At 40.1% G+C, this 24,892-nt stretch overlaps 4 protein-coding genes across 4 annotated transcripts in view; 1 reads left to right on the forward strand and 3 right to left on the reverse strand.

Moving 5' to 3' along the window:
• The window catches only part of rprd2a (regulation of nuclear pre-mRNA domain containing 2a), a 12,299-nt gene extending 3,492 nt beyond the window's left edge, over nt 1-8,807 (reverse strand). The window contains 8 exon segments of the mRNA XM_031866611.1: nt 1-140; nt 1,854-2,196; nt 2,983-3,158; nt 3,278-3,404; nt 3,562-3,614; nt 3,916-4,067; nt 4,443-4,572; nt 8,338-8,807. The exon segment at nt 1-140 is cut by the window's left edge and continues 8 nt beyond it. Coding sequence (XP_031722471.1) covers nt 1-140; nt 1,854-2,196; nt 2,983-3,158; nt 3,278-3,404; nt 3,562-3,614; nt 3,916-4,067; nt 4,443-4,572; nt 8,338-8,512 — 1,296 coding nt within the window. The 5' untranslated portion in view covers nt 8,513-8,807.
• A 1,101-nt stretch (nt 8,808-9,908) lies between these two features.
• On the reverse strand, nt 9,909-13,819 carry ciarta (circadian associated repressor of transcription a). Its single transcript, XM_031866661.1, has 6 exons — nt 13,602-13,819; nt 12,309-12,659; nt 12,128-12,203; nt 11,935-12,013; nt 11,645-11,798; nt 9,909-11,398 (listed from the first exon to the last, which is right to left on the reverse strand). The coding sequence occupies exons 2-6, from the start codon at nt 12,657-12,659 to the stop codon at nt 11,039-11,041; spliced, it is 1,020 nt and encodes a 339-aa protein (XP_031722521.1). The 5' UTR covers nt 13,602-13,819; the 3' UTR covers nt 9,909-11,038.
• Nucleotides 13,820-17,293: 3,474 nt separating this feature from the next.
• On the reverse strand, nt 17,294-19,049 carry mrps21 (mitochondrial ribosomal protein S21). Its single transcript, XM_031866663.1, has 2 exons — nt 18,949-19,049; nt 17,294-18,246 (listed from the first exon to the last, which is right to left on the reverse strand). The coding sequence occupies exons 1-2, from the start codon at nt 19,029-19,031 to the stop codon at nt 18,066-18,068; spliced, it is 264 nt and encodes an 87-aa protein (XP_031722523.1). The 5' UTR covers nt 19,032-19,049; the 3' UTR covers nt 17,294-18,065.
• A 4,931-nt stretch (nt 19,050-23,980) lies between these two features.
• crabp2b (cellular retinoic acid binding protein 2, b) overlaps nt 23,981-24,892 on the forward strand; it is a 3,261-nt gene continuing 2,349 nt past the window's right edge. Inside the window, exon 1 of the mRNA XM_031866600.1 lies at nt 23,981-24,123. Coding sequence (XP_031722460.1) covers nt 24,036-24,123 — 88 coding nt within the window. The 5' untranslated portion in view covers nt 23,981-24,035. The remainder of the gene's footprint in view (nt 24,124-24,892) is intronic.

The raw sequence follows: 24,892 nt of genomic DNA on the forward strand, positions 1-24,892 counted from the left end.
TACAGGGGCCGCTACAGGGGCCGCTACAGGGGCCGCTACAGGGGCCGTGACCTGTGTGACAGGCTGCTCTATTGTCACTGATGTCTCTGTTTTTGAAGTGGATAGCTTTTGGTCGGTGCGGCATTCACTCTGCTCCTCCACTGAGGAGAAAAATCCATCAGAGAGAGAGAGAGAGAGAGAGAGAGATTGATGTTATTAGATATGCACTCTATGAAACACAATTTATTTTGTCATTGTTTTTCTACAAGCGCAGATAATTTATGAGACCAGGAAGTCTATGCTAATAAATGAATAGAGTGGATAATGCTGCCAAAAACAATGAAACAGTCCAGCTTTCTGTGGAAAACAAAATTGCAATACACAAGTCATCCATCAAAAGAATGAGATTAAGAAAAAGAGCAACCAAGTTCAAATACAAAACTTCTTAACATCCCGACATCATAATGAAAAACAATCTTGTACTGTCTGTAAGATATTATGCGTAATGTTTAAATAATGAACGGCAGCAAAAAATACATATTTCCACTATCAATTAATCTGCTCATTATATTCTCTATGAGATGATAAATACTAGAAGTCCAGTTTCAGCTCAAAGCTAAACAAACGTGTAAATCCTTAACAAATACAAAATGTAAGTGCATGTACATACATACATACATACATACTGGTAAACTAATACATTCAACCCATCAGAGTTGAGTGTGGTTATTAACAAAGATCATATATAAGGTAAGCAGCAGGTGTTTACCTGGACACAAGATGTACTAGAACAGCAGACATGTGGCGGTCTGCAGTGGTGGAACTGGATCTGATTTTAATTAGATGGCTCTACGGGTGGGGAAAGTGCTGGAGCCAAATTGGCTGGAGCACACACTGGAAGGAATACTTGGATCGTCTTCGTTGACATGTGAAGGCTGTGATCGGAGCTCTGTGCGACTTTTCTGCATGATTCACTCGTCTATTTTTAGTTGTGCGCTTCTCATTTTCATTATTTCAAAACATTTTCTGCACGTAATAACACTGCCAGACACATTCAGCATTTATCAATATTGCACTTAAATAGCCCTCACTGTGCGGTCAGTCATTAAAGGGAAAGTTCAAACCAAAAATACATTTCTTTCCTCATACCTGTAGTGCTATTTGTCAGTCTAGATTGTTTTGGTGTGAGTTGCCTATTATTATTATAGAGATGTCTGCCTTCTCTAGAATATAATGGGACTATATGGCCCTTAGCATGTGGTGCTCAAAAACACATTTGCAAAACTCAACAACAATGTCTCTTTCCAAGAATCATGACCTGGTGACTGAAGATAATACACAGACCTTGTCGTGAGCAGCTTCACGTAGGAACTATTTTCTTTCTACCGAACTACATTCGCCGACCGTATCACCACGCAGACAAGAAGCTTGAGCTCGCGACAGATCGAGATGTAAACATTTCTTGCGTCCTCCTCGGCTGCGCAGTAGCATTTGCTAGCTCAGTTGTTGCTAGGCGAGTTAGCAGTATTGGTGAGCTATAGACTATAAACACAAGCCTCTCGTCCATGAGTAGATGCACGCTTCCTTCTGCACGGTGATGCACTTGGCTTCGGTAGAAAAAGAAAATAGTTCCTACATACTGCTCACAACAAGGTCTGTGGATTATCTTGAGAAACCAGGTCATGATTTTTGGAAGAAGACATTACTGTTGAGTTAAAGTTCCATTCTTTTGGAGAGGAGGCAGACATCTCTTCAGCCGTTATCTCCAAAACAAGGCAACTCAACACCAGAACAGTTAAGAAGGAAAATATGTATTTTTAGATTTTGGGGTGAACTGCCCCTTTTAAGTCCCTAATCAGCAGCCCACTCCTCACCTATAATGCCACCGCCGCCAATTTCTTCCTCAGATAGCTCCATGTCTTCCACTTCGCGGTTGTCATTCTGCCCGAGCGTCGCCGTGTGTTTGGGGGACCCTCCCGGTGAGGACAGAGGGCTCGGGGCCGGCGGCTCGGCCTCATCGTCCATAGCGCAGCCATCGAGGTCTGAATCGGGATGGGCCAATTCCAGACCACGGAAAGGGGACTCCGATCCGCTCGGAGACGGTGCGTCTGCAGAGGGCGAGGGGATGGGCGACTCGTCCAGGTCCGGCAGGTTGGCCTTCAGGGTGTCCAGCTTACGCTTCAGATGGGACACGCGGTTGGCAAACGTCTGGTAGGCCTTGAGAGGAGAAGTCACGGAGCGTCAGTCGTGAAAAGCAAAACAAAACACGGCCCACCAACAGCTTTTATAGCCAGCTTACAAGTCAACTCACAACCCAGAAAATGATTAAATATCACTCAGTTATTTCTCATGTTGAGTCAGCACATTAGTCATTTTAATTATATTTCTGTATATTTCTTCCTCTGTGGACCTTCCTGTCATGTCACAGTTAATAAGTTTAAACTATTGTACTTATGATGTGTCTACTGTACATATATCATGGAGTGCTGCTTTTGAATTGTCCTTGTCCACTAAAAGCTTTTATGCACAAACTTTATGGCTTTAAATTTATGCCTGAGTGAGCACTGGGAGATTTGGAGCACAGAACAATATATTTTGCAAGCCCATAAATCACAATTTGAAGAGAAATTATACGCAGTTAAATAATTGAGCAAAAACAAATCTATTCTGTGCTCAACAAATTAATTTGTATGTTTGCTGTAATCCATATTTAACTGCACTTATAACCCCTCTCACTCAATTTTATTCATATGCCATCTCACTCTCTCACTACCTCTCTCTCTACTTCTACCTCTCTCTTTACCTCTACTTCTACCTCTCTACCTCTCTCTCTACACCTCTACTTCTACCTCTACCTCTCTCTCTACCTCTACCTCTACTTCTACCTCTACCTCTACCTCTCTCTACTTCTACCTCTCTCTCCAGCTTTCCTTACATATCCACCATCGTGTCGCTGTGCCAGGTCGAGTGATTCAACAAATATCTGACCACAAATACACTCACATTAGCAACAATCTTGACCTCCTTGTACTGCATCTCGTAGAAGATATCTGCGTTCCTGAGGGCCTCCATGACAGGGGGCCCTGTTTCGATTTGTTTGTCAAAGAACTTAACAAACTCCTGTAGTTGTGTACTTCCTTCCTCAAAGTCCTTGGAGAATTTCTTTCCTCCGGCCTTATCTGTGAGAATAAGGCATGTAAGGAAGAGTATTCAGGCAATGCAAGAGAGAAACCAGGACTCATCTGTGTGTTGCAGTAGAACCAACGATACAACGGTAGAAGAAGACTGAAGCAGGAACCTTTGAGTCTCTTGAGGGCATCAGAGCTGCAGATGTCGATCCTCATAGCTGCCAGCTGTTTCTCCCTCTGGTCCACCTCCTCCAGAGACTTCTTGTACTTGGACAGCTCCTCCACTAGTGCTTGGGGCTAAAGCAGGGGGAGCAGACCAACAAACCGTTAGATTAAAGGAGAGAGAAAAAGGGGCAACTGCAAGCATAAAAGATTTTATTAGCTTAATTTGTAAATGAACAATGTTGCAGTTCAGTGAGAGTTTAGTTTGCTTCAACTTTAAAGTCTTTCTTACCACAAACTCAGCAACAATCTTGGAGTGTAGATCTGCTTTAGACTCAACTGGAGCTTTAAAAAATAAGAGATCACATCAAACAGCAAAATAATGAGCGTCCCACACGGGTGTGCAATCTTAGTATTTTGATAAGAAAATAGAATAGAATTAAATACAATGTCAGACATTGTAAAAACAGGGTCACATATGAATAAACTATAGTAGCTAACAGAATAACAACATACTGTGACTAGTAAAACCACAGTGCGTGTAAAGTCTAGATCTAATGTGTTTAAAGAAGTTTACAAAATTTAAATAAAATATAAACTTTGCAAGATTGGTGTTGTAATGAGGTATTCATAAAGAGAGACTCACTTTTTTGCTCTACAGGTGTCTCTGGAGGAGACTCCTCTTTGACTAAGCTGCTCCTGAGCTCAGTGATAAGAGTCCCTGCATACACGCCCCTCTCCTCCCAGATGGTCAGTATCCTCTCCACCGATTTAACTACTTTGGGGTCAGCTTCATTGCTGGAGAAAGGAGAAGGAATGACAGAATAAGAAAGGATGGAGCGAAGCGATTGATATGGCGCTGTTGTAATGACGGTCGTGTTTTATGTGAGAGGCACTTCATTGAATGAATAAAACATAAAAACAAGGACAGAGGAGACGACGACGGCAAAAGATGAGGTTGAAGAGAAAGACGAGAAACACGAGGGCAAAATACACAAACAGTATATCTGTACATCATGTACAGTGTATCAGTACATGATGTACAGTGTATCAGGTGCATGTATCATCATGTATCATCATGTATCATCATGTATCAGGACTCCTCACATAAGGAACAGACAATGACAGTAACTGCTGACAGAGCACAACACCACATCTCTACCAACGACTTACTTGACCAGCAAGAAGGCTTCAGGGAGCATCTCGGCGAACGCTGTGCGGTAAACGATGGCATTTTTCCTTTTACAGTTCTGAATGACATCGTTGGCGACGTAAAAAAGGTTGAGTCTGTGCGAGGGATCAGCTGTTAGAGGAAAGAGAGACAATCGCGTTAGTTTGACTGGTCGGCAAAGAGGCCAATATCTTTCAAGTTTTCAAACATTTGTAGATATCAGAAGTGCTGCAATGTATCGACTATTATCATGATTAACCGACTAATCGTCAACTATGTAAAATGTCTAAAATGAGAAGCATCCATCACTTATAACCAGAACCTAAACAAAGTATCAGCAGCCAAACAGAAAAAAACAAATCAAAACAAATTCATTGTATTTCATAGTATTTGTTGAACTGTAAATCTAAAATGTTTGGTATGTTTACTTAATAACAAATGACAATTAATGAATCACTCTGACAGACGCATATATGATAACAACCATTCATGAGTTATTCAATTGTGACTGATTAACTGTCAATCAATAAACTTGTTTTTATTAGAGATCCAAAGTGGTCAGAAGAAAGAAAGAGAAAGTCGTGCAAGAGATCAATGGCTACATGACATTAAACCAGCATCACACGACGCACCATGACATCACACAAAAAGTTATTTTATGACGACTACGAAGAGATTTCAAGAGGGAGTGAAATAACCGCATACACACACACAGGCCACTGAATCATTTAAAGTTCTCCAAATCAATACTTTTATTCACACTTTACTGACTGACTACAGCTTTTCCCACAAAACCTTTTCTTTAATTCACAGAAAGAATCAAACTCAACTGCGTAATGTAATTATCTCATCAAGGAATGTGTGAACAAACCTGATGATCGGACCAAACGTTCTGTGTAATCTGTACTGGAAAATGTGCTACACACATAATTCAGTGCTTTTAAAGTACTGTGGAATAACGAGCAGCCATACAAATGATAAATAACTCAATTAATAGATCCAATTAGTGCACTGCAATGCAAGACATTGCAAAAAAGACCTCAAGGAAAGTGACTATCTTGTTTAAAACAAACACAATTTATCACGGTGCAAACTAAGCACTTTAAACATCAACTGTGACCGAAGGTCGAAACATCACATCTTCAAAAACCACCATTGAGAAACTCACAGCCAGTAAATGTACACAAAGAGGTAAATCCCTGCAAACACAGTTTCCGTTGACTCATTTAAATCCTCCAGGAGATAAAAAAGAAGAAAAAAAAAAAAAAAGAGTTTCTTACTCAAACTTCAGGAGTTTTAACTTTTTAACTACAAAACAGGACAAACCAAACATCTACAGGTACTCAGTCATTTGTGTTCAAGTGTTCATCAAAACACCATCGCTATCAAGTTATTGAACAGCAATCTGACAGCTACAAATATGTATCACATTGATATTAGTACATGTGTGATCTATCCAGCAGAACAGAAGCAGAGACTTATTCAAACTACATTTAAACTGAAACTCACAACACACTCCTGAAACACAAACCGCGATCTGAAAGACAGACATCAACGAGGCACGGCCTCCTCGCTCTTTACAAACATACGGGAGGAAAACCAGAGTCAACGGTCAACCGCGGCGAAGAAGAGCAGAAGAAAATGTCTTTTCTCGAGACATGGTGAATGTGACCAACACAGAAACGGTTATGTAACATCAAAACAGACATTTAACACCAACAACAATACAACACATATTCATGTTGTACATCAGTACCTGTTAAAAATTTATTATAAACCTATTGAGCTTGTCTGTCTGCTGTCTTATGATCAATACCATGCAGGGGTATACCAGTCTCTGGCATCTGTAAGTGCACAAATTGAATAATAAAAACAAAACACACTAAATTCAGTCAACACACTAAAGATAGTTTCCTGCATAAATCACAATAAATGCAAGTGGGTCAATCACCTATTTACTTTATTGTATTTAAAATCAGCACCTGTTTCTATGACAGAAACCAGACAATTCTCAATTTAAAACAACAAGGAGCTCTTCAGGTTAGCACAACACCATCCGCAATAAAGCTTTCTACATAAAACTGAATTGTCTGGTAAGCGTATTTTGACAGCTATAGATTAAAAAATACAACTATTGCATTAGCAGTTTTCCCCCTTTAAGTTCATTAACCCTCTATCAAACGTCACACAGGAAATCAAAAAGCATCAGAGAATGTTGTTGAAACTAATCACCAAAAAGCTTATTGAACTCTGTTAAATGATTCTTGTGGATGTATTGTATTCTTTAAGGGCTCAACTAACGACCATGGTTCATTGTCGTTTTGTCTGTCATTTTAATTTTTTTGTTATTTCAATTGTTAAGTGTAGACTTCTTCATGTAATCAATCTCTACTTATTGCAACAACATGTATATTTTACAACTATATCGGCAGACTTCATGTTTGAGTTAAAGACTTTTAACCATCTCAAGAGTTGACTTTGTTCACTTATGTTATGAAAAACATTTTCTTTAACAACTCCAGCAGCAGGCCTCTTAAACACCATTTAAACACATACACAGAAAAAAAGGTCTACAAGTTACATATTGCCAAATCCTGTAGTAAAGGCTCATTCAATATTTGTTTTTGAATGACAACAATAACCCAACCCAATAAACAGCTATACAACCAAGGCCAACAAAAAGACAATGTCTCAGAAGACCCGTGACAAACTCTATGATCCGTCTTTAGGACCGTGTGTTGTCCACATTAAGAAGCATGTGACACAAAGACAAACCACCGAACAGATGCAGAAACAAAGACGGTGATTGATTCAACACCTCAACAATTTTCTTAACTTATTATCTGTAAATCTAAACTGGCAACTTTGGCTGCTCCACCAGTAATATGGCAAATTCCTTCCTTCACATTCGGAAAATATTGAAAGGCAATGTTCTACATCCCAAATAGACTATTCATTTGCATCTGTTATAGAAAAATAACAGTATTCCCAACTCTTTGCAGTGCCAAATGACTATTGAATTCATTTTCATGCTTCAGTCTTTTCAATTGGGTTAGATTAGTGAGTATAAATAAAATGCAACGGCCTCTCTTTATCACTCCCTCTGCTACCATCCTGGCAAAACATCAAAAGCATCATCAACTGGTGTATTGGTTATCTTTATTGCCAACCAATTCATCACTATCAAATACCAAAACATAATAACAGCGGCTATCATAAGTTACCAGACTGAAGATTATTGCACCGTCAGCAAATGTTTTGTTTTAGAGATACATTTAAAACAATTAGATCATGGTTTATCTGCTTCAACCTTCAGTTATAGTCAGTACACTATAAAGCTCATTCATCAACACTGTTTAAAGTATGAGATTATTGCAACTACGTGACGGTCATCGGCTCAGAAGAACACAACACAACACAGAATAGTGTACCTTGGATGGATTTAGCTGTTTTGGGCCCCTGTGCACACATCACGACAGATAGCAGCTTTAAAATATTTTGCACTTTAGTGGTGCAAAATAATGTATAGCTATTAAACTGCCAAAACACAACTGACACCTGGGAACCTGGGACTTTTGGGGCTTGTTTAGGGACCGTGACTGACTCCGACATCCACAGGACAATAAAATACACTTGCCACTTTTATAATATACTTCTTTTAACGTACTGTTATTTGCTTGTTTAATATATTATATCGTAAATTGTAATATTTTTAAATTATGTCTATTATGTTTATTGTTCTGCACCAGTCACCTAGTCAGATTCCTTTTTATAAATAATAATAAACGGTTCTGATTCTGGTGCTTTTCCGGGTTGATACTCCAGTGTTGAGGGCAGCTAAGGACCCACAATCAAACCTCAGAACCGGTCACTCAGTAACGTCAGTTAGTTACTCACATTTCCTCAAACACTTAATCCAGTGTCGCACAATCACACTGTGGTACTTCTTGTTGTCGATGCACCACGTCGAGAGTCCTTGGATCGAGTCCATCGTGTTGGAGACACCTCTGAACTTCTTCTCTAAAGTTGACTCCAGAGAGCCGCCAGAAGCGGCTCGTGCTCCCGTTGCCATGTCCGGAGGAGCTCGCGCTGCGCTCTACCATTCCAAACACCCACCGAGGTTAGCTGGGGGCTAGCACTTAGCTTAGCATGCTAGCCGAACGTAGCACGAACATCATCGCCTTCAGCAGCCTATCAGCTGCACATTGAAAGCTTACACAATCTTAAATAGTCGGTATGATGTGTTACCAATCACTTTGTGGGTCTAGAGTTTATCCCCCGTGAGGTTCGGTACCATAAATAGTCGTTTATGTAACCTAACATATGCTAAAACTTAGCGTCTAACGACATCCTGGAGGTCTGTTTACTCGTGCTAGTGAAGAGATGAAGGACACTTCCGCAAACACGATATGATTATGGCGCCACCCAGTGCCGCGGAAGTAGATATTTACTAGCGCCACCTGCTGCGTGTTAATGGTAGCTTCTGATTTATTTTAGTTTTTTTTTACTTTTAGTTATTTTTATGTACAATAAAATGTTTTATTCTACACTTTAATTGTTAAAAACAGAACAAATGTAATTAATCTGACCGACTTTAGACAAGCTTGGACTGTCAGTGTTTTTTTCATTCCAGAAATCAACAAACATACTGTATTTATATGAACCACGCCATTCAATTAACATATGAAAATATGTGTTTATCAATCACTCACCAATAGTGACAATTTCATTACAAGAAACAAAGAAAGAGCATCAAACAAATGAAAGTAAAAACAAGAAAAATGAAAAATGTACAACTGGGGAATAATATTGTGACTCTACGTTCAGTTTCTCTCCTATTGCACAAATCAAAGTTGTGTAACATAGAACAGCAAAACCTGAGCTGTGGGATTACACCTTTTATATTCCAAAACAACACTACACTATTGTTCTCCACCTACAGTTTCCATTTTAAATAACATGACTCTACATCTACACAGTAGCAGTAGTATGTGGTGAAATGATGAATGACGGTAAAGACTTTACCATCATTAAATAATTATTATACTGTTTGAATGACGAATGATGGAGTTTTCCGGCAAGTTTATGGTTACCTTGAGTTATAACAAAAAGTAAGGCTGACTGGTGACAAACCACCAGAGATGAAACACCATTCAACATGAATGATATCGGATTTAAAATGTGGAGGTGCAAGCAGCCAAATGCTATGATGCTGTGATGTGCTCGAGAATGAAAATAGTTTATTTTATCACATCCCCATGATATTCTGTAGCATATAAATAATAGTAAAGCGCGTTGAGTGATACAAATTTGAAGCAGCAAGTCAGTGATCTTCCCCTCATAATGTTCTTGCATTTGGGACATTTTGTGGGAAATTGTAATAACAATAAGCTAAATTGAATCTAAATAAGTGTCAAGGACCTGTGAAGCATCCACCTGTCGATGGAATCAACATTTTCAAGGACTGATCCTCTTCAACATCTTTAATAAGTATTGTCACAACTCTTTGATGTTAACAAATTATCATCCAAAATGCAGGTAAATCCATTCCAATGTACAAGGGATCAAATATATTATGCCTGTTCTAAAATATAAAAATATAGTCACTTTAATCTCACTTGTGTAATAAAATGTTAAGTTTTCACTCACTGACTGATGGAGTAACTGACTGATGTTAACTTCTAGCCACGGAGCTCATATTTCCTCAACTGCCTCAATCATTAGTGATCAGTCAGATCGCGGTATTTCCTGTGCAACATGTTGCTCTTTAACTAAAAGTGCAACTACATTTATTCTTATTTACATAGAAACTAAAATGTTGTGTGTGTTTGTTTGTTACGTGGTAATAAATAAAGAAGTGGTGACAGTGAAGTAAGTTGCATATGATATGATAATGCAGTTTGGTTTGGCACATTTTGTAATGTAACATCAAGTAAACGCCTTTGCTCCACCATATGTTCCAATCAGTCAGCTGGCAACATACAGTTGTAACTTTCCCTAAATTACATTTTAATCATCTGTGTAGTAGGGCTAAAAAAAATCAAACTGGTTCCTCTTATATAAGAAGCTGAAACTAGCAAATATGGGGCATTTCTGCTGGAAAATAATATTTTATGGACAACTGACTAATGTTTTCAGCTTAAACTGCGTTTCCTCACTTTTATAAAAGCGATATAAGTTTTTCACAAGTGTTGTGAAATCCTATACTATTACTGTCAAAGTGCGTTCCAATGATGTGAAAAAATACAAAACAGAGCACGGACTGCTTTAAAACATTACACATGAAAAGTATTTCCAACATGGTTTTAACTTTGTAAAAGTCAATGTATACAAAAAGTGATACTCTTACAGACAGACAATACACAGTAGAGCAATAACTCTGGTGTAATATAAAAAAAAAAAAAAAAAACACACACCGGAGAGTTAAGGGTTAACAAGTGTGCCACTGCATTACTCCTCCTCCTCCTCATCTTGTTTTACATGCCTCGCAGCCATCACAGACTGGCTCTGCGTCAAACTTTATCCTTATGTAATCAAGTCCGCCCTCTTCACTCATGCAGTGGCACCTCCATGTGGTAGCGAGGGCATCTAAGGACAGCTAAGTCGAGTAAGTTGTAGTCATGATGTCACTGGAGGACACGGAGCTGTCCTGTGTGGCCGGGCTTTCACAAGTGCTGGGCAGAGCAATATCAGACTGACTCCGATTCTCATTTTCTCTCGTGCTACTTGAATATAAGGGCCTGCTTAAAGTGACAGTGCTGTATGTAAAGTCGTGCTCAGCTTCAACTGTTCCTTCCTCTGGAGCTCTCTGCTTCTTAGGCGATCCTGGTAGACATGTGGAAGCTGTGGGAAGTGGAGTCGCAGCCTGGCAGCTCCCATGTTTTCCGTGTTGACAGCGCTTCTGCTTTGTTAGGACTTTGCTGGGTTCCTCAGGGTCAGACCAGCTCAGCTTTCTCTTCTGTAGCGGAAAAAAAACAACCATAAGAAACCAAGGCCTTAAAAGAAAACTAGTTTATTACAACTTGAGTTGAGCCGAGTTGAGGTACGAAATCTAACCCAAGATTTACACATAAACCATTCTCTTTTAAACTTTTAGTATTGGTATTTTAACATCTCAGAGTCACGAGGCCCACGGTGTTATTAATGCACGCTTGTAAAGGCACTGTCATATGTCAACAAAGGGAACATCCATTATGAAGCTCACCTTAACTGGCATGTGGAGCTGGTTTTGGCACCAGTGTGGTCGGAGACTGGGAGTGCTGGTCTGGCTTGGTTTAACTGTGGACTGAAATGCCACCCGAGGGAACCATATTTTGAGCATCATCTCTATCTGCAGCAGGTTTTGGAGGTATCTCTCCCTGCAGGAAAAAAAAAAAGAAAGAAAAGGAGTTAGGCGACAAGCATGAACGACAAAGCTGGGTGTGGATAACCATTACAATATCACCATTTTCTCTACTGTCACAATATTAGGCTCGCTACTTGTGTTCGTCTTACCCCATTTCAGGCCTCTGGAGAATTCCAAGAATCCTCTGCAATCTGTCTATGGCAACACTCTGCTGGAAACTGGATAGACCTGCAGCAATTAAAAGATACCACCCAAATGTCAAGGCAAATAGACACTTCATTGACAGCAAGCACTAAAACTTAAACGACGATAAATCATGTTTGATATCGCTCAACCACATACCTTTGTCAAATCGCCCGGTCTTCAACCCGTGTAGAAGTTCCACCAAAGGACAGATGAACCTCCGCAAATCTGCGCACTGAGAAAATAAGGAGAAAAATCTGGTTTTAGTACGACTGATCTGCTATTTGGTTGACAAAAATACTATAAGGGAAGACCTGGGATATCGGTTGAAGACACTCACTTTCTGTGCGAATGCCAGGTCGCCGGGTGTCGCTGAAGAGGAGCCTAACGTGGCAGCTCCGTGAGAGGAGGCTGGGTCTGGACGCTTGGTATCGTCAGAGCAGCGATCAGGCTGCTCGCTCTTGGACCTTGAGTGCAGCTGGTCCGAACGAGCCGGGAAACCCAGATACTTTCCGGAGAGTGTGATCCCGCTGTCACCGGGGAGACTCTTTCTCATTCCACCGTCGCCTTCTCCCTCTGAGAAGACGTCTGCTTCATCCTCAGTCGGCTCGCTCTCACTCAAGAGATGGCTAGAGGTGGAGCTTAGCGAGTCATAAGACGGCCATTTGGAAGAACTGCCCAATGAATTCATCTGTGGAGACAGAGACATGATCATGTCAAAACAGAAGGACACTGGGCAAAATCCAACAGCCAGGGTTGAGTATCATATTATCAGTGGACTAAAAGACATCTGTTGATGTCTTCCAATTGCAATAAGCATTTATATAAAAGTCCCCTACTCTTAAGTTAAACATAGTGTATATAAACCGTTTTCATATCGCGATCTCGATATCCAGCAAAAGCAACCAAACACGATCCTTTTGTCAATGTCATGCAGTGTAATTAAAAAAAGAGCTGCGAGTGATGTCTTCACCAAGTCTCAGCAAGCACAATGTAATGGAGATGGTGACAAGGTAACCGATCTATTCTTCTTAGACTATCACAGAGGAAGACCTGCTCCTCTATGACGAAGCAAACAAACTCATGCAGTGACACGACTCTCTGATAGTCACCCTATAAAGAGACACGCGAGTGTGTGTGTGTGTGTGTGCACGTGTATGTGTGTGCGCGCGCTCAGTGCTCGTGTCTAAAGTCGGTCATGTGAGGACAGATGTTTTGGTCCACTGTTTACTGCAAGTACGCCACCTCATCTAACCTCACCAGCAATAACACACCTTTAGCCTACTGCGTGGTTTGGCTTTGGAAGTCGTGTTTTCATGACGCGTTCAGCTCCTACTGACGTTACATATTAATAAATCTATTACTATAAAACTCTTAACTTGCTATCCACTGGACGTTATGATATATTTGCAATAAAAACAAAGACAATATGAATACAAACAGAATATACGACGGTTTGATCCTGAACTAGTCCGAAATAGTAAATACGTAATGTTAGAAGTTAAGAACTAAAGTTAACTAGCTTACTATCATATCATATTACTCATATTTAATGTGCAACAATGTATAAGTGGAGTCTGACAAACAGCAGACTTTCACTAAAAACAGAAAAGAGTCTGAGGAGAGTTATTACCTTCTAGTCGGAGCAGAACTCGATTCACAAAAACGGTCAAAACAAAACGGTAACGTTTAGAGGAAGCAAACGAATTCAAGTCGTAAAGAAGTAACGTTAAAACGCTAACAGTAGAAGTGTACACACGCGCTGTACCGCCCTGGTGCTGCTATCTCCGCCCGTGTTTCGTTTACTTTGTCACATTTTCAAGCCCGCTCGACCAGTACCCACGGAGCCCAACGGACGCTACACGTGCTGGTGAGATGCGGCGCCGCGATTGGCTGAAGAGAGGTTCGATCGTCTCCTCATTGGCTCAGAGACTTGGCCAATCGGCAGCATTCGCAGCGCCAGTTGGCTGCTAAATGCGTAGATCCCGCCGCACGCCTATCTGCAGCACGTGTTGGTGGTGTGGCTGGAGAACGAGAGGAGAAGCACGCGGCAAATAGCATGTGCATACAATGTTGGTATGCAAATTGGGTCACATTTGGCCTTCGTTCACAGATACAACACTTTTAGGGGGAAATAACAAAGCAACTACAGGTGTTGGCTGGTGGAATTTGTTTCTTAGACCCCACTGCTTTTTCATTGTGTCATTTTTGTTATGAATGATTGAATGATTGTGTTTACCTTTATAAAAAGTGTTCCTCTATTTCTCTAAAAAGACACCTTCTGTAGGAAGACACAGGCTGTGTGTATAGGCGGTGTTGTATGAGACAAAGTACAAATATAAAACAATATGACAGATTATCTGTCCAATTTCACAATACTTAAAGACAGGAGGTGGTCATCTATGACAAGCCCTTTTAACACATGACCATCCTTCTACTCCCCCTTCTTCCAAATGGCGACACAAAACCCAGCAGAAGAAGGGGCATACAAAAGCATTTTTAAGGAATAGTGTACACCTTCAGCCAAATGAGCCAAATGGGATTTTTTTGTTTGTGCAGGAGAAGCTCCATGTTGTTCTGGAAGCGAACGCACATAAGGCAGACAAGATTATGAGACGTGGCATCATAGGCCTATTAGAGACAGAAAGCTGGCCACACAGTCTTACACTGGTAATGAGATTGGTATATGCTGAGGAGGGAATCACTTATTTCAGTTAATGAAATAAATAGGGTGTCGTTACCTGCACTAAGCACTTGATTAGACGACAACCAAAAGGCACGTGCTTATGATAATAATGATGATAATAATAATTTGTATGGTTAATTTAGGGTACACATGACAGCTGAGGGTACAAAAATAAAAAAGGGAGTGTCAAAGCCCGTGAACAAGTAGATGTGGACACAATTGTGGGTGTGGAGTAGTCAGTCTCAGTTTGGCTCTCAGCCAGGCGGAAAAACACACACGTGGAGACTGGTATGAAACAGCTCAACAGAAGAGTAACGAATTGCCCTTAGTGCAACATTACTTGATTAGAGTTGGACAAAGCTCGCAAGAGCCCATTTTTTCAAGCAGTCTTATTGGGTCCTCATGCATATAAGCAGATCAGAGATTTGTTTTTGTCAATCCTGTCGGAGGCAAAAAGCATTTGCCAATAGTATTAGAAGGTGATAAAGAAACCATACAATCAGTTGTGGCCAATACCATCAGCTCTCTATGCAGAAGTATGTCTGTAAAGGCTGGTTCTACCATACAATTACAAAGATGCAGGTCAACCTGAACGTGTCTTCTGCTGTTAGGACGGCTTTGGCAGTGGGAATAATACAAAAAAGTTCAAGCAACTTTGGTTGATTGTATTACTACAGATTATATATATAAGAAAAAACAGATCTTGCCGCATATATCCACATACCTTTTTTTGTTTTTTTTTACATAGGTGGAAATATTTTAGGAAATTACAAATTATGCTCTTCACACAGTTAGAGAACAAGTGAGGCACATTTCATGTCATGGTTATTGCTGTTGGTATCATCCAAATTAGCAGCAGCCAATATGTTATACTGTTGCATGAGTTAAAGCTGTGGGGTATGTAAAGGGGCTTTGAACAGCAAACGGCTGAATATATAAAGTTGTGACGCAGCAATGAAGTCTTGCCTGTGATAAGGAAGTGCCAGTGTTTTTGAGTCACGCTGGGAAGGGGCCAACAAAAACCTTTGCATATTTCACAATCACATCACAATCACAGCACACTGACTGCACAACACATGTTTTGCAGACTTAAAACCTTTGTGTGCTGACAAAATACTCATTGGATTTAAAATGACACTAACATTAACATGTGACCATACAATTCTCCCATATTTTTTTTTTGATATTTGTCTCTGCCAGATCAATACAGCGGAGCAGAACGAAAAATTCATCTGTGGAGCTCACATCGTGGAAGAATTACATTCAAAGAATCAACAGCAACATCCCTGTTAAGGCCTTCACACGCATGGCGAATGAACGACACGCAAATGTGAAATACTACACCACTAAATGGTGTGAATAGATCCATGCAGGCAGAGGACCTACTACCTGGTTCCTATTGACCCAGAGCAGCATCTGGCAGCCTGTCTGATAGCCTAAACGACTGTCTTATTGAGTTTCCCTTTTGTGAAATGCTGAGTGAATGAGTTCCCTCTGGTGAACAGTTGCTCAGTGTACATATCTAAGGCTTTTATTATGAAAGGTAAGAACGGAAGGAGTGGAACTGGTGTGCGCTGCCTTTGACAAGTTGAAGTAATTAAGTCTGCTATCTTGGTTTCGGACTAGTCTACACATTGTCCCTCCCCTTCCAGTGTCCCTCATGGGATCTTATTTCGGAAAAAAATATGTACAATGGTCAACGGCAAAAGACAAACAAGTTATTGATCCCCGCACCATGAATTACAGATATGTTTGTCAATTTAAAAGATAGTTTGGCAAGTCAAGAATGTGGCAGTTTGTCGCAGTAACATTTAGTAACTAGCTAGGCAACTTAAGCTATGTTCATGTTTTCATGGGGAATATTTCTCCATCAAAAAGTAGTTCCTATGAAAACTGCTCACACTGGATTAGCCACATTAACAACGATGCATATTTTGGAAAGACATTATTGATTTGAACTACCAGAGATTTTAAAAAGTAGATGAACTGACCCTTTAAAAAAGGAATCAGAGACAGCAGCCAGCTTCTTTCCGTGTAACAATATAGGTCATCTATCAGACTACTCCCTCCGTCCTTACAATGCTACCCATTGACTGAAGCCACAGGACAGGATATCAACATGACCTGCTAACCTCTGAGACAAGTGAGCCTGGTGCAAATGTTTAACTTTCCCTGTGAGGGGAGCGAGAGCAAGTGCAAACACTGAAGTCCACCCGTGGTGAAAGCGCGGGGTCTGACAGATGTGCATGACCGATGTGTCTCGCGTTTGGGAGTTTGCGGGAAGTGGCCGACATCGTCAGTGGACATTTACACCACACTGTGCAGTCGTGACATTGAATTAATTAGGAGCGAGATGATGCTGAGCCGAGACCCCATTACCACAAAAACATCCCCCGCATTGTTTTGAGCTTCTGCCAGCAAATGAGGTCATGTCCCACTACTTCCCAAGCGTCCATGCAAAATATCACTGTATGTCGTATTCTACACTAGATAGCAGTTTGTGTGTTTGAACAGAAGTTTAACTGTTATAAATGAATATTTACTTATTTTTTCGGATCCAAGTGATGACCGAACAATTTGACATTTAACTATTTTCTTTGGCTGCAATAAACAAGTGGATGTTGACCAACATTCTTGAATTAAATGGTGAGAAAACAGACATTTTTATTAGTTGGTCCACAAACAAAAGAGAGCTAGTTCTGGCCAAACGTGGACGTTTTAGCGCCACAGGTTAAATCAGAAGTCACAAGCCTGGGCATCAACCTTGACCCAGACTTAAATATCAAATTCCACATAAGAAGGTGACTGAAGCAGCTTTCTTTCATTTCAGAAATATGGTTTGGTACCGGCCTACAATTATTTGTTGCTTGATAATTATTTACAGCCTTCTAAATCCTCTACTGCTGTAACTCTTCCTTTGTTTTAATCTTTTACATGTTTTATTGTTCTAATGCTTGGTTTGTTGTAACGCACTTTGAACTACTCCCCAGAAAGAAATTTGACATATAAATAAAATGTATTATTAAATATGTTCACAAACTTGAGATTTTAGAATATGCAACACATGTATTAGCTTTTTCCTCAACAAGTTTGTGTGGGAAGATTCAAAGTACAAAATATCATCAACATAGTATTCATTAGCCGGCACATTACAACCAAGAATGAGTACGAACACTTTTCATGCCAGATTTTGTGGATGAAGTGGAAAAAATGTCCAGCGTTGACTTAACAATGAATGCACATCTACAAATGTCTTTTTCCTTTTTTTAACAATGAAAGCCACTTTTCTCGAAGCATTTCCAAAGTCCATTCAGATGTGACAGGGACATGTGTTGGGTCTTTGAATGCCTCTTATGTTTTGCTGGCCGTGTCTCAACAAGTCCATTGATAAGATCCGGTCTCATCGCACCACTAGCAGCCGAGCCAGGGATCCTCTCGGTTGGTCCTGGAGATGAAGGCAATCTTCCTGGCCATTTCCGTGTGGTAGATCCGCCTACAGTTCTCGAAGTTCTTCCGCTGTCGCTCTCGGCAGGGCTTCTCGAAGTAGCGCTTGTTTTTCACTGTTTGAATAACTCCATCCTGAGTCAGGAACCTGGAGTTTGTAGAGAAAACGTGTGAATAGCAATTGACACTGGCAGACCACTTGCAACTGAAAATAAAAAAAGTATCAGTGGTGCAGAAGTACACATTTTTACCATTAAGTAAAAAGGAGACAGTTGAGCCTATTAGAAAACAACAAACAACCAATCATGCAATTATGTTATTGTACACATGAAAATAAGGTTTTAGACCCCTGAAGTATGTTTAAGTCTGTTCTCTAATTCAATTAGAGACTGTTGTTATTTCCTCTGTTTGGCCCATTCCGTGATGAGTGTTCCTCTTGATTTCTGTATCAATACTTTTTGAATATGCAACTTTGGCGCAAGTGATCCGTCTTCTTTGAAGCTGTGTTAGTGATAAAACACACCTAACTGCCCAAAACTGCCGGCCGGACTTAATAGTAGTAGTAGTAGTACATACGATGATATGTTGCTGCAGACTTTAAACCCTTTAATGTGGTGCTGACGTTATTTTATCTTCCTCTGTATCCGTCTAACGAAATCCCTAGAACCACCAAAATATCAAAATGAGTGTTTATCTACTAGCTAGCTCTTTAAGCTGTGACACCACTGCGCAGACGCAGCTCTGTGACATTGAGCGGAAGGCTAACGTTAACTTAGCCAACATTAGCTTGTCCTCTCCGGAATAACAGCAACTCTTGTAATATATGTTCTATTAAACACAACAGTTTCACCTGTTTAAAGTCTTATACGCCGCATCAACGTTGCCGTCCTGGACCATAACTGTCCGCGCGATGAAGCGAAGGTGCCTCGACATGATGTGACCGGTGCTTGCTTAACTGCCGACCGGCTGGAAACATGTAACAACAGGAAGTTCCGGATTCAAGCTCAAGCCCATAAATCAACGCTAGGTGACGCTTTTCTTTATTCTTGTGAATGCCTTTTGTCGTTTGTATTCTGGAGAATTGTTTAGTTGAGTGACACAAATATCAGGTATTGTACACAGCATTTTAAACAGAAATAACATACATCAGTATACATCAGTAAATCACATTAAATTAACCTAATTAATTAACATTAGCTTACTGAATCTAGATAAAAGCAGTTATACAAATAATGTCTAAACTATATGTTTTTCTTTCTCATTGTCTAGGCTTTAATTGAATTAGCTAGATTTAACCTTCATTATAACTTATCTCTTTGTTTAATTCCAGAAAAGAGGATGAACAATGATAAATTATGTGGATGGTTGCTGTATTTTGGAAGAACAGTACAATGCTGTTGGAAACAAACACACATAAACACACACACACACACACACGCACACAGTTGCACAACCTATGGAACAAACAAAGAAAACATACTGATGTTGAACTCTGTGCCATATGGATAAACTGAACTCACCCGATGATAAACTATAATTATACCTGCAAACTTGTCACCCTAGAATGATAATTAGTCCATCGGCTGTCGTTCAAAACCTGGAATGTGCCTTCCCTGGGGTGTGTCTGGACTATGGCCACCCACAGATACTTGTAATAAGCTCCTGAGTAATATTTGCAGTAACTATCATAATACACAGCGATAATTAAGTTGTTGCATGTATTTTCTAACTAAGGGTACTTTTTCACATTTTTCTTTCACTTTCTGTAGAGCCAAACGAAAGTGAAGGGAACACATATGTGTGTATGTTATGTGACCATTTTATTGCTTATTTAATTGTTTTAATACACTTAACACGTGTTGTTTGTTTCATGCCACCCAAAATTATTGAGATATATCGGCTACTTCATTGCAGTACGACTACGTCAATCTTTGGCATGTTTCATGTAATACAGTATTGGCCATAAATTATAAACAGGTACCCGTAGCCTTTAGATGCAGTTTGTTTTCCCTATTTTTCCAGTGTTTAATAGACAACTATTAGTTGTGACTATTGTTTGGGAGTAATACATGTAGAAACATGTTTAACAAACATGTCACACTACACTATGCTATATAGGGTCTACTAAATTGCCAGTCTCTCATTCAAAAATAGTTTGTGTTAATGTGTACATGAACAGTTGCATTCAGTTTGTTCAGCACAATGTTAGGACAATGCAATCTACTATTCCTGAGACACCATGTCACCCACGACTTGGTCATCATCAACATCATCATTGTCATCCACACCTGAGTCTGTCCTCTGTGCTGCAGGATCTTCCTCACTGCGTTGCTTGGCACATGTTTTCAGTTTGTGCAGTTCAGGTCATTGTTGAGACATGTGCACTCTGGTGGTTTGCACAATCTCAGTCATTTGTGGTGCTGGGGAGCCGTGCATTCACTGGATTTCCAGCTGCCCCTAATGGCCTGTGGTCCTTAGGGCCTGATACAGATGGCTGGGATTTGAAGAGACCGTCTCCAGATTGCAGTTGATAGTTGGCACGAACGGAATGCATGAATGGTTTTTCACAATGAATGTTTGTGTGGTTTTTGGTAATTGTGCAAAGGTGCTAATTTGGGAAAAATAACAAAATATCAAATAAAAATGAAAAGCTGTTCCCGTGGATATTAATTTACTTATAATTTACTTTCACTTATTTTCAACATGAGGGAAAGTGGGCTGCTACTTGAAGAGGGAACAAACTTTGACTTAACACCTGAATGTTGAATAGCGTTGCTGACTGTTTAAAGCCACCTTCCTGATATGTAATGTTAGCTAAGCTATCTTTATGGCGTTTTTACAAATCAGTTACCAGTGGTGGGAAGTAACTATTGCCCACATTTACTTGGCTACTCAAGTAGGCTACTTTAAGTCTACTTAAGCACAAGTTTGAGCTAGGCCCACTTGTACTTTACTACACCTGAGAGAAAAGTGCACTACATTTATCTAACAGCTTTAGTTACTTAGCAGATTCATATCACCTATGCAAAATATAATTTAAAAAATAGCTCATGATGTTATTATACCAATAAGGCTTTATTGTACCCCAGGGCAAAATGCACAAGCTACCCAGCAGTATGTTAAGTAATATATAAATAATTAAAAATTGGCTCTACATTTACCTGCTGCAACATGAAAGCGATGAACCCAGTAATACATCAATAATTGAAGTTCAATGATTTAATACATATATATTATGCAGCAAAAACACGTGTTATTCATCGAAACATGTTTTTTTTCTCTTTATCTCTCTTTATTAAAATCTCAAAAATGCTCCAATAGGCTTCATTATTAAAATCACTTATATTTTCTTCCGGGGGGGGGGAGAATGCCCCCAGAACACTCCACCTGATTTTAGTTGTGTACCCTGTCACCTTTTGCACTTCTTGAAAGTTTGCAGGTCTGATCTTTTTCAATATTTAATAAAGGCCTGCGTAAAAGTATATTTTATGACAGAAAACTGATTCTCCTAAATGAATGAATGTATAAAATAATAATAATAACTGAATAAATAGAAAGAGAAACACACATCTGCACAGGCAACCAACCAGCAGATATCATAGTTTAAAGGGAGATTGCTTTCAGATGAATCACAGATTAATGAAACTACATCCGTTGTCACAGCAACAGGGACAGCGGTGTCCAGTGTTATCCTTTCACCGGGGCCATTCTCCTCTTCTTCTTTTCTTCACCGAGCTGCTGTTGTCCTCTGTGTGTTCTCAGTCTGAGGTCAGCCAGCAGTGAATGGATGTCTAATTTGCATTCAAAAGTGCTTTTATATTTGCTTTCTCTGTCTAAAACACCCGATGAGGTTAATCCCCGTGCTGTAACTCTATAGGGTACAGTAGCTTCATGGTGCCACGGGGAGGAATGCTGGACACAACCCACGCTGATAGCATCACGACTCCTTTTGTTGGGTGAATGCAATGCATCATGTTTCCTGAGGCATCCCTTCTGATCCAGACCTGGTGAAATATTCTTGTCAGTGTGTGAGCGCATGTGAGGGTGAAAGAAAGAAAGAAAGAGTCTATAACTTCAAGAAAATTAAGTTTGCACTGAGAGGGTCTGCCAATACATTGTATTCCACTAATGGGTGCAAGTGGAATTACATTTATTGGGAGTTAAATATATCAAATACATCTCCCTGACAGTATTCGAGGGGATTTCTTTTTTTAAAGATTAGATTAATAATAAAAGATGAATTAGCATGTTGCACTCTTGATACTTTATTTCCTCCTGGCATGAGGGACAATGTAGTTTGTAAAGATAGGCCTAAACATTAACCTTATGCTACAAAGTCTTTAGTCTTTGTCAGGATGCAACAAGTCCTCAGAAGCGAGAATTTGAATGAAATCGTCAATTGAAACTTGTTAAAAATACTTTTCTTGGCCGCTGGAAGCTTTGTTTTTGTTCAAATGATGATCTCCTATAAACTACATTTACACTCAAAGAACAATGAAGTTCGTTATTCACCATAAAGCTCACACCTCCTCCCTATTTTGGCCACAGTCCTCTGTTCTGTCAGATTGATGAATAGAAAAAAAGTCACAGTTGTTCCAGGGTTTAGCCAAGTTCTTGCTATCCCTTTGAAAACTGATGCACGGAGCATGGAGGTCATCCAGCTGCAGTCCATCATCCAACACCGGCATAACGGCAGGCAGGATGCCTGGTTTACAATGAACCGCAGAGCAAATCCTTATTATACGTCCGATATTTGCATGACAACTTCTCCAAAAGGCACCAGCACCTCAAACAAGGACAAGATGTTAAGTTCACTGCAGGGCAGAGACAAGTTTCTTTGAAGGCCTAACCTAATTTCCCTCAAATCTTTCCAATTCCTTCTTTCTTTTTATTCATTTTTATTACATTTTCACCAATTTTGACTGAAGTCTAAACTTAAATTTCAGAGAAATAGAGAGAGGGACAGTTTTGAACCAGTCAATTAAGTAACAAGTTTAGTCATTTCTCTTTTTTACAGTAACACAGTACCAAAACGTATACGCTGGTCATTCCTTAACCACTTGTACATCCTTAATGTGCAATTACATTATTAGTACATATAATTAATGTATCATTTAATAAACAAAACCACCTAAATATAAATGACTCAGGTATGTCAGAATGGAAATATTTGAGGCATTAGCATGCATGCATGTATAGCCTACACTGACACTGCTTACCTCACTGAGGAGCCCTAAAGACATGTAACCCACCCCTGTCCCGTTCAGACAAAGACAGGATGAGATATGTTGGGTGATTAAAACTGATAGCCGATGTGCTCCCTGATTGTAGCTAATGAAGAATAAAGTGCAATTGTAGAGTGAAAATGCTGATGGCACCTTCCAGGATGGAAGCCTCCAGCTGTGAGTCTTATCTTTTTGCTCTTTCATCACCAGCTTTTACAACCCTCCACACATTAACCCTGATATCTAATTTCACCTTCCAGATGTTGGAAAACTTAACACATGTCTAGTCTAAATTGTATTTGTTTTTTGTAATAGTTTTTATCCATTTTTTTTAACATTTAATTGCTCACTGATTCAGGCACCCAATTCTTTTCTGGACTTCTCGACACCAACTTGAGAAAGAAATAGAATTAACACTTAATATCCGAGCCAGCTGCTCAAAGGATTTTACTGGAAGTGCATTTTTTCCAGCTCGTATCCAAATCTTTCACCATGCTGACAGAGGTGGAGGGTAAACAGTCAGAAGGGGAAAGTCCCTCCCTGCCGCCGGCCTCTGTATTGGCTGGACCAGCATCAGATTCAGGCAAGCTGTCGGCCAATCAATGGAGGCGCAGACGCAGTCAGCAGAGCAAACCGGTTAACGGAGGGGGACAGAGAGACACCGAGCGTGAGTCTGCAGTCAGAATCTGCTTCTAATCTGCAAAAAAAAAACATGGATATGGAGAAGAAAAGCACAGACTTCTCAGGAAAATGGAAAATGAAGTCTTCGGAAAATTTCGAGGATCTTTTGAAAGCTCTGGGTGAGTCATGCATTTGAGGCATTTTATGAATAGACTGATTATATATTTGATTTGCTTAAAAATGCCCGATAAAGTTGTTAATCTCTCTTTAAAAAAATGTCCAACACAAGAAAGGATTGCATCTTGTCTCCCCCCGTCCACCACCACCACCTTAATTAAAATGCTTTACATGCAAAAAGTCAAGCTTTGATGCCGGTTTAGAGTCAAGCTGCTTGCTGTTATCTGGTTTATCATCAACCATTCTGCTCCATTGTGAAAATGCAAAAAACAGGATTAGAAAAGGAAAGACAGGCATCTTCTGCACAAAGACCTGTCAATCAGGTTGACAGTGGCATTATCTACTGGAAATCCACTTGGCTGAGAGGTCAACTGGAGAACCAAAGTGGTCTGAAGTGGCTCTCTGTGGTTCCATTGGTTTGCTCCTGCCCTGCTAACCAGTGTTCATGGGAATATCGGTCTTGCTTATGGACTCTAGTTATAAGAGACAACAGGACAAAGAGAGGTCAGGCGAGGGCCAGCCAGTGGCATCCATTAAAAATCTGAAGACAAATAGGCTGTGGAGGAATGTAAGATTAGACTCATCTGAAGCAGGGTCCTCCTCATGCGGTTGTAATTAGAGCCAGTGTAAACGGAACTAAGCCTTGACATGGGCCCCAGCAGCCAGCCGGATCTGAGACTGACTTTCCTTCAGTGCCCTGGGCCTCCCTGACCCAATCTACGGCTGTGTGTGTGTGTGTGTGTGTGTGTGTGTGTGTGTGTGTGTGTGTGT

Source organism: Anarrhichthys ocellatus, unplaced genomic scaffold (genome assembly GCF_004355925.1).
Source record: "Anarrhichthys ocellatus isolate YVR2014 unplaced genomic scaffold, GSC_Weel_1.0 scaffold35, whole genome shotgun sequence".
Classification (NCBI taxonomy): domain Eukaryota; kingdom Metazoa; phylum Chordata; class Actinopteri; order Perciformes; family Anarhichadidae; genus Anarrhichthys; species Anarrhichthys ocellatus.

Coding starts and splice junctions, on each gene's coding strand:
- ciarta (XM_031866661.1), bottom strand. CDS start 12,659: ATGAATTCATTGGGCAGTTCTTCCAAATGGCCGTCTTATGACTCGCTA. Junction 11,799..11,934: donor CTCCAGAGGCCTGAAATGGG/GTAAGACGAACA, acceptor TTTTTCCTGCAG/GGAGAGATACCTCCAAAACC. Junction 11,399..11,644: donor AGCTCCACATGCCAGTTAAG/GTGAGCTTCATA, acceptor TTTCCGCTACAG/AAGAGAAAGCTGAGCTGGTC.
- mrps21 (XM_031866663.1), bottom strand. CDS start 19,031: ATGTCGAGGCACCTTCGCTTCATCGCGCGGACAGTTATGGTCCAGGAC. Junction 18,247..18,948: donor GCGTATAAGACTTTAAACAG/GTGAAACTGTTG, acceptor TACAAACTCCAG/GTTCCTGACTCAGGATGGAG.